This window comes from Myxocyprinus asiaticus, chromosome 39 (assembly GCF_019703515.2).
Source record: "Myxocyprinus asiaticus isolate MX2 ecotype Aquarium Trade chromosome 39, UBuf_Myxa_2, whole genome shotgun sequence".
NCBI lineage: Eukaryota > Metazoa > Chordata > Actinopteri > Cypriniformes > Catostomidae > Myxocyprinus > Myxocyprinus asiaticus.
The window spans coordinates 23,624,778-23,638,964 of NC_059382.1; the positions used below are offsets into that span (position 1 = coordinate 23,624,778).

A 14,187-nucleotide genomic window follows, 5' to 3' on the forward strand; every position below is an offset into this window, starting at 1 on the left:
ATATTTCGTAATCCACAAGTCTCAGTGCTATTGGTCTCCAGTACGTCATTGACCAAATAGACTCTATGGGCTCTATTTTCATGACCGCACTAGGTGCAGCGCTAAGTACCATGACTGTGCGCTACATCTTATCTAATTTTCATAAGAGCGCTAATTTAAGTGCAATTTTTGTTCCTCCGCAAAGCATAAGAGGGCATTGGTGGAAGTGTTTGCGCTATCTGTGGGTGTATGCACGCAAACTGTGGTTGTATTTTATTTTAATGAAGTCGCAAAAAGCACAATTTGCTATTTTTCTGAGAAATAGGTAATTGCGCAAAGGCGTCTGAGAAGCACGTCTAATCTTGGCACATATTCTAAACTCATTTCCTGCATTTACAGTTTGGAGATTCCACTTAAAGAGCTATCGATTACTTTTAAAACAATTATTTGTGTTTTAGTTGATCAGTATATGAATAATAAAAATATTTTTTTTAATGCTGTACAGAAATTAAACTGAAAAAATTAAACAGAAAAGCATATAACAAATTACATTACAAAACAATGAACAATGGGAAAGGGGAAAAGCATCAAGCGTCCCGTAACACCATCAAGACCGCAGATGAGACAGGCCGATAAAGAACATGTACATCGTGGTCCGGAGGCAGGAAGAAACACAAAAATCCTCTGTAGTATTTCACTGCTAAACACCATAGCACTGGAAAGATGGCAGACAAAACGGGAGAGAGTTCACAGCAAGGATGTAGTTATTGTGCAAAAGAAGATAAGACACAAATGGTCCATATTTCTATTATTCTAATGCATTACATAAAGTCCATTTTCAACACCAAATTCTTATGAATAGGCTGTCTTCATTAATATTGGCATGGCTTGACAGGGAATGGAATATAATAGGATGCTAACGATGCAATAACCAGAGAAAAACCTCTGAATTAAAAACCACTTGCCCCTAGAGTTAGCAAATGTTTGCACGAAAATATTAAAACTTCATGGCCATGCCCACTGATTTTCAGTGTATGACGTATTGCATAACGCTGCTCTTAAGGCATAGCGCTCTAAAAATAGGGCCCTATACAGTTAACAGTAAGTTTTATTTTAGTTTTTATGTGTTTGACAGTGCCAGTGGTATGGATGCTCTGAAGATTGAGGAGATGGAGAAGATGCTGAAGGAGGCCCAGCTGGAGAAGGCTCGACTCATAGAGTCCAGAGTAAGTCACCGTCCTCACATGATCTGAATACCAATGCACCAGTGCCGGTATAAAATCAAAGCAAAATGTTAGTGTAAAGTGTCTTCATCTATCATGAATTCCAGCCGTGTCTAATCACCACTCTCCTTGATGCCCCTCTATTTGTTAGGGGCGAGAGACTGAGGCCCGTAAGCTGATGCTGGACGAAGAGAGAAGGAGAAGGGAAGAGGCAGAGATGAGACTACAAGAGGAGATGGTACACAGGCAGCAGCTCATAGAGGAGGAGGTGAAGATGAGGTCCAAAAACTTCTCTCAGGTGAGGAGCCGGAGCTCTCTACAATACTGGAACTCCACTGTGTTTCTGTTGCTCTTGTAGCTCAAGTGTGCTATGTTTACATTGATTTCCTGTTCTGATAAAGCTTAATTGTATAATGTTTGCACCACTAGTGTCACCAAACAGAATTGCAAAAATAATGACTGTTTTAAAACAGCTTTTCCAAATACTCTCCTGTCTGCCAAAACAAAACAGAAAATAGCACCTCAAATTCACGGTGTTGTTTGAGCCGATGTTGCTGTGTCAGGCTGGTCAGGATGCTCAAATCAACAGAGCAATATTTTGTCTATCAAAGTTCAAGGGGCTGCGGTCACAACTCACTTTCTTATTCTTTGCTCTCTATTTTCTTTTCTTTGCAAGATCATTATACACAATTTTTTTTTTTTTTTACAAATTAAATAAAAAAATGGCATTTGTTTTTCGTAAATTGCATTATGCTCTCAAGTAATATTCAAGATAAGTAAATAATAAAAACATTATTATACAAAGAAACAAATGAAGTAAACTATACTGTAAGTTTTTTTAAATATCTAACAGTAGTGTGATTCAAGTGAATCTGAAAAATACAGGTAGTAACCAAATGTAAAATGAAATTAATTACTTATATATTATGCAGTATTAAAAATATAATACATTAATACTGATTCAGTGGTGTCAAAGTTTCATTGAGAAGTAGACCTGTAATTCAAATTAGCTGTATAGAGTTTTTTTTTCCAAATGATTTAATGTTCATGTTTTATTATAAAGGGCTTATTAAAGCTACTGAAGTTATCCAGCCAAGAGCAGTGAGTGGATTTCACCCGTCAATATTGTTGTTTGATTAATATAAATGGCATACTGTAATAGACAGCAGTAGATCTACTAGACTGTATTTACACTGTAAGGTCTAATGCAATGATCCAGTGTCTTGAGTCTGTACTGTTTGCTATCGAACAGAAAGACTGATATTGTAAAAAAAAAAAATGTCAGTATTGCGTTCATACTAAAGTACACTGCAAATAGTGGATATGTTCAGTTGTTACCTTTAGGAGTAATATCTTGATGTGAGCCATAAAAATTATTTTCATTGGTGTAACCTAATGAAGATTGATTGATTCAAAAAAATGTAAAAATGTAATCTGAAAAACATACTTCATGTGGTAACATCTAAATTAACTGGTGCAAATTAAATTAACAGTGTACAGTAACGCTGAATGTAAATACAACTTTTCGGATGTAAACTGTAAGTTTAGCTGGGTGATTCTCATAAAAAACCTGTCAAGGAAAAAATAAATGAATATACACTACCGGTCAAAAGTTCTGAAACACTTGACTGAAATGTTTCTCATGATCTTAAAAATCTTTTGATCTGAAGGCGTATGCTTAAATGTTTGAAATTAGTTTTGTAGACAAAAATATAATTGTGCCAACATATTCATTTATTTCATTATAAATCTAAAATTTAATTAAAAAAAAAAAGTTTTTGAAATTGATGACTTGGACCAAATAATAAAGAAAAGCAGCCAATAAGTGCCCAACATAGATGGGAACTCCTTCAATCCTGTTTAAAAAGCATCCCAGGGTGATTCCTCAAGAAGTTGGTTGAGAAAATGTCAAGAGTACGTGTCTGCAAATTCTAGGCAAAGGGTGACTACTTTGAAGATGCTAAAATATAACACAATTTCGATTTATTTTGGATTTTGTTTAGTCACAACATAATTCCCATAGTTCCATTTATGTTATTCCATAGTTTTGATGATTTTACTATTATTCTAAAATGTAAAAAATTATAATAAAGAATGAGTAAGTGTTTCAAAACTTTTGACCAGTAGTGTATGTATGTATATATATATATATATATATATATATATATATATATATATATATATATATATATATATATATATTCATCATTCAGCCACAAAATTAAAAGGTCCCCCTTGTGCCGCCAAAACAGCATCAACCCACATCTCAGAATAGCATTCTGAGATGATATTCTTCTCACCACAATTGTACAGAGCGGTTATCTGACTTACCGTAGACTTGTCAGTTCGAACCAGTCTGGCCATTCTCTGTTGACCTCTCTCATCAACAAGGCATTTCCGTCCGCAGAACTGCCGTTCACTGGCTGTTTTTTTTTTTTTTTTGGCACCATTCTGAGTAAATTCTAGAGACTGTTGTGCATGAAAATCCCAGGAGATCAGCAGTTACAGAAATACTCAAACCAGCCCATCTGGTACCAACAATTATGCCACGCTCCAAATCACAGAGATTTTTTCCCCATTCTGATGGTTGATGTGAACATTAACTGAAGCTCCTGACCCATATCTGCATGATTTTATGCACTGCACTGCTGCCACACGATTGGCTGATTAGATAATCACATGGATGATTGTTGATGCCAGACGGGTTGGTCTGAATATTTCTGTAACTGCTGATCTCCTGAGATTTTCACACACAACAGTCTCTTGAATTTACACAAAATGGTGCCAAAAACTAAAAACATCCAGTGAGCAGCAGTTCTACAGATGGGAATGCCTTTTTGATGAGAGAGGTCAACAGAGAATGGCCAGACTGGTTCGAACTGACAAAGTCTACAGTAGTTGTTGTGGCTGATCGGTGTGTATATATACATATTTTAAGGATTACAACAAGTAGAATTAGCTCCTTAAGGTAACAATTGTAGGTTACCACTGTTTTTTTACAGTGAATTTTTAGGGCCATTAAATTGTTTTACATTGTGAGATTATTTTCATAAAAATTATATAGTTATATGCAAATTATACTAAATTTACAAATTATACAAATTATACAAATCATGATATTGTCATTACCGCAATACAGTAAAAAATACTTTATAACGGCAATGGGGATCAATCCTGAAAATAATGCCACTATGCAAAACATAATTTTGGTCCAAAATGTTTGCTTCATTTTCTTTATGGAAAATAGTATTCATTTGGTGTTAAATATTTTTTAGACATTTTCTTTATAGGTTTTTTAATAATCACTGAATTAATCACACCATGTTTTTTGTCACTTTTTTCAGGCCCGACCCATGACACGCTACCTGCCCATTCGCAAAGAGGAATTTGACCTCCGTTCACATATCGAGTCCTCAGGTCACAACGTAGACACATGCCACCATGTCATTCTCACTGAAAAGATGTGCAAGGGCTATCTTGTCAAGATGGGAGGAAAGATCAAATCATGGAGGAAACGCTGGTTCGTCTTTGATCGCCTTAAAAGGACATTTTCGTACTACGCCGGTATGTCGCCCTTCTAACATCCTCCTTACTTTGCAATATGCAAATGTAGCTTCGCAAATGCGTTGCTGGTTACACTTTCGTCCCCCTGAGGTCGGGGCGAGAAACTCGGGCAGAACAAAGAGTGGATTGTGGGTGAATCCAGCAGTGGGGGGATACGGATAATTAGTAATTCTTAAGCTCACAGTGGCTGCCATGATTTCCGATAGCCTCGGGTTAGCCAGGGGCATACAAATAACCAGAAGCCCGTCCGCATGCTATCTGATGGTGATGAAATCTTCCGCAATGCTGAGGAAATCATGCTCATCACCCAGCCGTAGCACTCGGCAAAGCATGAGCTATCGCTCTTTATTCCTACACAGACTGCAAACGAAGGGGTTTCACCAGAGTAGCAAGGTCACAATGGTGCTTATCATATCATTATTCTCAAGGGGAGTCGGTGCTCATTTGTTTTGTAAACTCTGTGTCAGCTCGACTATCTCTATTCCCATTCGCAGATAAACACGAGAGCAAACTGAAAGGTGTCATCTACTTCCAGGCCATCGAAGAGGTTTACTATGATCATCTACGCAGTGCAACAAAGGTATGACCCCCTGTTGACTGAAAGGTCCACGTATACGAAAGCCAAGCACAACTCACATTTCACACTGTTCTTCTGTTCTGTTCTCCTGCTGTACCATTTCATTGATCTTTTTCTGTTTGCTCCTTCATTCTTTTGTCTCTCTTATCTTGCGTTGTAACTCTGCTGTCAATTCTCCCCCACTCTGCTTTTCTTTCATTTGCTTTGCCGACTGTGTTCACAGAAAGGATTTTTCAATCTGAATTTGACAAACGTATGTATCACTTGTCTTCCCGCATGTGCTTTGCCCTCTTTGGTTTGTTCAATACGTGAATTCATCACACACTTACTTTCGTATTCCCTTGAGACTAATTAGCAAAACCTGGTTTTGTATTGTTTTATTACGCGGCTCTGTGGAATACTTGATTCTGATTGGTCAACTGTGCCGTTCTGTGGTCATATATTGTTGTATAATGACCGCTTAACTGTATATTTGACCGCTATCATAATCAAATAATAATCAGCTAATTTCATAATGAAATAGTTGCAACACAATTAATGTTTCCATGTCCATTTATTTATTTATTTGGTAAGTAGCCATGTAATAAGCAGGATAATGTTCAGCCAGAAGGTCATTATCGCAAAATGAACCCCTTCAGGATTATACAAGATCGCCCTGATCCTAATTACCCTGTCCAGGTTTATTTTGCAGTGATTATGGACTGACTGTACCTTACCCCTTACTTGAATAACTGTACTATTTGCACTTTTACAGTGGCCAATTACAAAAGTGGATATTGTTTAGTTTCTTTGTTTGTTTTCTTTTGCACAGTTACCGGGGATGAAAGTATAATGTGATTTACAACCTACATTAATTTCTCTAGTTTTTCTTAACTGCTCCCACCTTTGTGTTTGTGGGTGTGTATGCTTGGGAGTGTACGCTGAGAATACTAAATGCCTATATAACTTAATGGCCCCATAGAAGTCAGTTTCTTTTAAAACCTTTGATAGTGTCAGAATCCCCTCTGCTTTTGAATACATTTGTTTCCCCAGTGCATGTTTTAGCCTGAATGTTGGTTTATCTTTAATAATGAGTGTTTTGATGAGGATCGCTAATTATCACATTTAACAAGCATCTATTGGCAGCTGCTTTGTATATGCAGCACTGCATTAAAATGAATGATCAATTATTGTTAATAATAATTGATTTAGCTAACTGATTTTCGATTAATTGTTTTAGCACAAACTTGGTCAGTAATCATCAGAGCAGTGTGTAAATAGGCATTCAAAGCCCTTGAAGGAAAGTTTGAGGTTCAATACAACTGAAGCTCAGTCGAGAGCATTTTTGGCAAAATGTTGATTACAACAACAAATAAAACATTTTTTTTTTAAATCGAGGTTACAGTAAGGCACTTACAGTGGAAGTGCATAGAGCCAGTACATAAACATTAATTACACACTGTTGCAAAAGTCTGAACAGTCTCAGCGTAAACATCATACCTGTTAACATGATTTTAGTGTGATAAAATCAGGGATTTACCAGCGTTACGTTATCTTGACAACAAAGTTGTAATATTGGATATAACTTTACACAGATACATTTAGAACGTGATTTTATTACACTGAAATCATGTTATCTTGTGCATTGTTTACATCTTGTGGCTATACTTTTGAAACAGTGTGTATTTTAACATTTATCGACTGGCCCCATTCACTTTCATAGTAAATGCCTTACTGTAACTGCGATTTTTATTTTAAATAAATTAAGGTCGAAAATAGTAATCGACATCATGCCATAAGTGCTGTTGATTGAGCTTAACTTGTATTGAACCTGGAGCATTCTTATAAAGGAATAGTTGACCCACAGATAAAAATTCTGTCACAATTGTCATTCCTAATCTGTATGACTTTCTTTCTGTTGTGGAACACAAAAGGGAAAAAAATATTACTGAATATCCCAGTTTTTCTTTCAATACAATGGGTGTTTCTCAATTCTAAGAATGCAGAGAACGGACTTGTGTTCTTATGAAGAACAGTCTTGCCATGCCACCTTGGAAGAACGAACTCGGAAGGACAGGAGGACATAGAACGCATCTGTTGCAAGCTTTGAGATGTGCTGCGATTTTACTGTTGCGCAGTTAACCGTCACAGCATATTTTAATCCAGAGAGAGATCTACTGACATCATCACACCAGTGACAGCATTATTATCATCACACCAGGTTTTGCAGGACTAGTGAAACATTAAAAAATAAAGTCTGTAAACACAAATTTTCTCCATGTTTATTACTGTATTAAAATGATGCTCAAAAAAACAAAAAATGTTGACAGAGTATAACGACTCTCACGAGTAGTCAGACTTTCGCGAGCTTACTCTTGAGGGAAAAAAACCCAAAACGATAAATGTTCTTCATCTGCCATCGTAGTACAGAGTTCTTCCCCATATGTCACCATCCCATGCATCCTCGAAATCAAGGACACATCTGGGTAATTTCCCGCATCCTCGGTACTTGCGTTCTTTAGGATTGGAATCGAACTTGGCAGTGGATGACGACGTAGAACTGGTCCACAAGAACGCAGATTGAGATACAGCCAATGGCAGCTGACAGTGACTTTTAAGCTTAAAAAAAGTATCATAAAATTAGTCCATGCGACTCGTACATCATATTCCAAGTCTTTGAAAGGCATACAATAGGCTTTGGTGGAAAAACAACCCAAATATTAAGCCAAAATTCAGTGAAAATCTTGACGACTGTTGCAACAGATTAAAGTCATATGGGTTTAGAATGAAATGAGGGTGATAAAAAATTATAACAGAATTTTCATTTTTGGGTGAAGTACAGAATAGTCCCTAATGCCTGACTCCATATGCCAGGAAATGCTGCTGATCTGATTCTTTCTTTTTGAATCTAGAGTCCCAACCCCTCCCTCACATTCTGTGTGAAGACCCACGACAGACTTTACTACATGGTTGCGCCCTCCGCAGAGGCCATGAGAATATGGATGGATGTGATTGTGACTGGAGCAGAGGGCTACACGCAATTCATGAAATGAGATAAAAAAAATAAAAATAAAAAAAAACAGCTGCTCGCTAAACTAGACGTCAAAATGGAAACTGTTCGGCAGGGAGACTTCAAATGACCCAGACCTGTAATTCCCAACGAGAGGAAAGACTCTATTTTGTTACTTCCTTTTTCTTCTTCAGTTTCTTGATGTTGTTGTATATTCACTCGGCTGCACAGAGGTTTTCTAGGTCTGCCTGGATTGACAAAGGGAGCTCTAGAAGATGAAAAGACCTTGTGAACCAAACCTGCAGGTGGTGGCTGACTTGCCATCTATGAAAATGCCTTTTTTGCCATCAGAGATCCTTTTCAGTTGCAGTTTATCTCCACACTTTGTGGACACACAAAAATGTATATTAGACTTTTATTTTTAATGTTTGTCCTGATGATTTGTTTTTCCACACGAAATGGGAAAAATGCCAAATGACATCAAGCCATTCTGGATAGTATTTTGTTAAAAAAAAAAGTGATGGTTTTGAGTGATATGAAATGATATGAAAGGATATGAATTAACCACAGTAAAATATGTGAAGTTTTTAAATTACATTTATAAAAGTATTACATTAATATGAAACAAGTTTAAAAGCTCTAGACCAGTGCGGTTCTCAACTGGATTGCTTCAGGACCCAGATTTTACACTGGACATCAAGTGGAGACCCAACACAGTACCAAAATGGTTTATGGTCGATGAAATGACTCAATTGTGTCCAGATCTATTCAATTATTCAAAAGTACATAAAAATGCAATTTACGAAATACAGTTACTTGAATACACCTCTTCCTTGATAATGCTTTCAATTACTAAGTTCAAAGTCATTTTGATGTTTTTTTCTGGGGCTTAAAGTAAACAATGTCATGTGGTGCAACTGTCTGGAGAAGGTCAAAATAAAAGCAAAGTCTTATTAAAAGCTGAAAATCTATATATAGAGAGGTGTGAAACAGGCTCCTCTCCAGAGAGGCGGTGCTAGTACAGAGGCGAGAAGACCAATGGCAAACGCCAAGTAGATTGTAGCGTTACAGCTTGTCGAATTTGCCAAACAACGATGTCATGTCCCGGCACTACAGTACATCAAACATGTTATTTTATTTACGCCTATATCACAGCAGGTGCATGTTTAACAGCCGCCTCTCCCAGACACTGAGCAAGATGCTCATAAGTAACAAAAACAAGCGTATTAAAAAATCTGACACCGTAAGAAACACGCTATTACATGAAACGTAATATTCTCTGGTTTTGACCTCAAAATGTAAACAGGTATGAGTACAACACTTGTGCACATGTTATAAGCCGGTAATAACACCGGTAACGTTTACATGCAATGTGAAACCGGCAGAAGAGGCCAAAAAATTACGTGTGCCGATCGGTTTTTGCTCAAGCTCTAAGTAATATTGGATTATTTATATATATCGTAAAACCAGTGGTCAGGTTCCTCTCGAGTTTTTTTTTTTTTTTTTCACCACTAAATAACTGAAAGTTTTCTTGCTACAATCACTTTAGCTTGCTCTCTTGGGGCTTTCAGGCAAAGCATGATTTTCTATAAAGCTGATTTGAAACGATGTGCATTGTGAAAAGTGCTGTACAAATATAAATGACTTGAGTGTAGACAAACACTGTTGTGTCATTTATGATTTAAAAAACATTTATGTTGAATCCTGGAATAGGTTTGAGTGAAACATTTGCGGGCGCTGTTTAAAAAAAAAAAAAAATATATATATATATATATATATATAGTCATATCATTAATATCAATTTTTTGACATTTAAAAAAAAGGCACATTTGTTCAGGTCATATGGTGTTACCCTGAAAAAACCTCTTGATATTCTAAAATTCATGATATTTGTAAAAAAAAAAAAAAAAAAGTATATTTGAAAACTTTTTTGACAACAGTGGTTAAGTTGTGTACACTCATGTATTTTAATTGCAGGAAAATATTTAAATACACTTTACTTGATGGTTACACCTCATGATATTTTTGAAGTCATTAAATTATATACAGTATATATATATATATATATATTTTTTTTTCTACTCCCTTAATAATTTGCATTAATCATTATACTCTCCCTACTTTCTCTGCCTTTGACCCTATAAGAACTGACCTGTGACCCATTTTTGGGTCCCGACCAACTAGTTGAGAACCACTAGTTCTAGACAAACTTCTGGTATCACTGAAACAAAGACTTAATTTACCAAAGCTCACCTACCAGCTCAGGAGTCTTTATCTATTTATTGTTAATTGACATCACCAACTCCTGTTTAACTGTACCCCACTGTGTTTCTATGTGTTCCCAGCAAATTCTGAGAAACAAAACCTTACACACACATGCACACATTCACAACACCGAACACAAACATATAACATACAGTAGAGTCTACTTGCCAAGTCCTGTTAACTTGATCTTTTAATTCGACTCCCAAGGGAGGCAGCCATCTAAAGTCACTGCCAGCCTACAAGAGCTTGAAATATTGCCAGAAACAGAACAGAAAGGAAACGACATAATCATACAAGTCATACAGTGCCTTGATTTGACACACGTATTTGTCATTCTTAGAATTTGAACAGTTATACAAGAAAAAATAGCTGGAATCACAGTCTTATTCCATGTGATAGTGGGTTTTAACTTTTTCAGAGATTATTATGACAATTCTAAACAGACATGTACTGTAATAAAAAATTAAAAAAATGGTGACCTGGATTATTTAGATATTTTGGATTGAGATTAAATTGCTTTAATGCATAATTTAACAAGCTATTCAAATGTTTTAATAGCTCTTCAACTATTAATGTTTTACAGGGAGGCAGGCTATAGTTGCATGTTAGGTTGGGGAAAATAAAAATATTTATTTATGTTTAGCTATGTTACTGAGCAGCTTTGACACTGTTAAAAAGACCAACATGATCTGCTTTTTCCCAAAACCAAACTATATGCTTAAAGAAAATCTACCGAGAACGTAAATCAACAAGAAGTTTTCATTTTGCATGTAAATTGTCGATGGACTATGTTCACACAATTAGGTGAAAACAGTGTTGAAAAATATTGACTATAAATACACTCACCGAGTTTTCTTAATTTCAAATGTGTTTTTGTGTCCACATTCCTAAATATCACATGAAACAGTCCGTTTACACACACAAACACACACTTGTGTGAGTGCAGAAAGGTCATAACCGAACTCGGACTGAAGATGTAAAAGGGCAAGTAACCCTCACTGTTGTAATTAACACTGCAACAGCAACAGAAATCTTGCATCATAACTATTATGTTGTTGTAATGACACCAGACAATGGAGCAGAATGCTAAATTAAATAGCTATGGCAACAGACCATTAAGTATAACCAAAGAAAGTTTGTAGACCAAGTTTATTTTGGCTTGACAACACCCTGCTTAAAACGTTTGATAAATTAACTGAAAAAAAAAAAAAAAAAAAAAATCAGTTAAAGCTAGAAATGTACAAGCCACTTCTGGCATTCTCTGGCTTTGTAGCTGTAAGTTTCTTAAATTGCCAATACTTAATGAGGAGGAAGTGAACAGAAACACTGTTGAAATGTGTATGATGAAATTTAATTGTCAGAGACTTTATTTTTGTTTTGTTTTTTTGTGGGGTATAACTAAGCAATATCACACCAGCAAGAGTGCGATATGGCCCTACATCAGCACTGCTGTAATTCCGAGTGCCATAGGTAATCACAGCAGTGCTGATGCAGGGCCATATAGCACGATAGAGAGTGTGATATTGCTTATATACAACAGTTCAATGAACAAGTAAATAAAAAAAATAATAAAAAAAAATTAGGAATCAAAAGATCAAAATCTGCCGGTTCAAACCAAATGATGCATCCAAGCCTCTCAAAAACATCACTTTACAACTAGTATCACGGCTTGGGCTGTTTCTAACATGTTACTAGAGAAACGTGTGTGTGTGTGTGTGTGTGTGTGTGTGTGAGAGAGAGAGAGAGAGAGAGAGAGATATGGAGTGTGTGCGATCACCTGCGTCTGTTGCCAGTCCCAAGCAGAGATGCAGTAGTGCAGGGGAACTCAATAGGCGGACTCCGGACAGAAGGACAGTTAAATGCGGACCGAGATCTAAATCTTTGTGCTAGTTATACGACACCTGGCTAAGTGATTGTGTAAGCATACGTGTATACGAACGTGAAGCGGGAATAAATAACGTACGTTCTAGAGAGAAATATTTTTCTCTAGAGCGCATTGCCTCTCTCCTCGCTATAGACATTAGGCGCCGCATAATAAAGCCTGATTTACTGTACGTACGAGTTACAGGTGTGGTTATTTTAACAACAGTAGCGGAGACACCGTTACAGATACTGGCATCTTTCGCTTAAACTGCAGAAAACAAAAATGAAGCAAAGTGAAACTATCTTCATCTGTCTGATATGTGATTCAGAGGTTCAGCTAAGCCAGGTTTGTGTCAGGACAAGTTAACGTGCCGCCTTTAGACTATAATAACTTTAGACTTTAGGCTTAATTAATCAGCATGTTAGAAGCCTTTCATAATAAACAAACAGATTTTTGTTCTAATTTTGTGAAAATTAATCACAGAGATGTCATTATGGCATGGGTGGCAAGGAAAGCCTATGGTAAGAGGTAAGCACCTTGAGTTTGTGTAATTAATCAGTCTGTTGTGTCTCTCAGCTGTGATGAGCCTTAATGCTGAAGTTGTTAGTTTAAAGCTGTTTTTCCCAGCTTTAGTAGTGTAGTAGTTGTCCGAGAAATCACGGAGTGCTGATGAATGAAAATTCTGACTGTCTGGCCATGCACCTCACTTCAGCTGACTCATTTACATGCAAAAATGGTCTTTTGCTGCCACCTGCTGACTAAAATCTGCCATGTCACAAAAATAAATGTAAAGAGAAACATCTAGCTTTTTACGTAACTGCACTGCTCTTACACTTTAGTTTAGAATGGCATGAACACAAGCGGAGTGATACACACAGTGAAGCGTCTGAGAGCTGATGTTCTGAGACATCAGTACTCATGGAACGTCTCTCGTCCAATCAGATTCGAGGACCGGAACTAACTGTTGTATATAATGCCAATATACTTAATTGATATTTGTTAATTTGCAAATTTAATGAGGGTGAGCAAATGATGAGAGAATTTTCATTTTTGGGTAAACTATTCCTTTAATGTAGCAAGTATTTTGCTGTTATCAACAACAAAGCCACACATTTAGATTCACCTGGTATTATAAGCATTGACAGAAATTAATGACACAGGCCCGCTCAGACTAGAATTTTTTATCTGTCATTTCATAATTATGGTAATTCTGACACAACGTGAAAGTAGCATTAGTTCTGGTGTTAGAATAAATATTATAGATAAGGTTCATATTTACTTCATGGCCGGGTCTAATGGGGTGCAGTGCCCCAGTAGGGTACAACCGGGCTGAAGGACCCCGGGGTAAAAGGCACTTTTGATTTTATTTTCTCTCAAAAGATTTGATAGCAACAATAACTACCACAGCACTTTTCTAAGCACCTGTTTGTCACTATGCACTGAAATTTTTCCTAGTCCATGATGCCATTGCGTGCAATGTCTATAGGTTGAGTTCGGTGTCATTTGATCTAAAACTATAAGAATAGGTTATACATATAGCTAATGAGAATCGCTAAATTATCATATTTATATTGAGACAAAATACTTGTTTGTCATTTTCTGTTCATTCAAGGTGATTAAATCAAATGTTTTTTCTGCAACTAGGAAAGGCAAAGGATAGTATTTAGGCTGAAAATGCCTTTTGTTGCAGGGACTAAAGGCCCCCTATTAAATTGTTTTTATAAAG

At 36.5% G+C, this 14,187-nt stretch overlaps 1 protein-coding gene across 1 annotated transcript in view; it reads left to right on the plus strand.

The window, feature by feature from the left end:
• The window catches only part of phldb1b (pleckstrin homology-like domain, family B, member 1b), a 97,155-nt gene extending 86,074 nt beyond the window's left edge, over positions 1-11,081 (plus strand). The window contains exons 21-26 of the mRNA XM_051679112.1: positions 1,115-1,205; positions 1,354-1,500; positions 4,547-4,766; positions 5,261-5,346; positions 5,567-5,596; positions 8,235-11,081. Of these exons, the coding sequence (XP_051535072.1) occupies positions 1,115-1,205; positions 1,354-1,500; positions 4,547-4,766; positions 5,261-5,346; positions 5,567-5,596; positions 8,235-8,375 (715 nt within the window). The 3' untranslated portion in view covers positions 8,376-11,081. The remainder of the gene's footprint in view (positions 1-1,114; positions 1,206-1,353; positions 1,501-4,546; positions 4,767-5,260; positions 5,347-5,566; positions 5,597-8,234) is intronic.
• Positions 11,082-14,187: the final 3,106 nt, after the last annotated feature.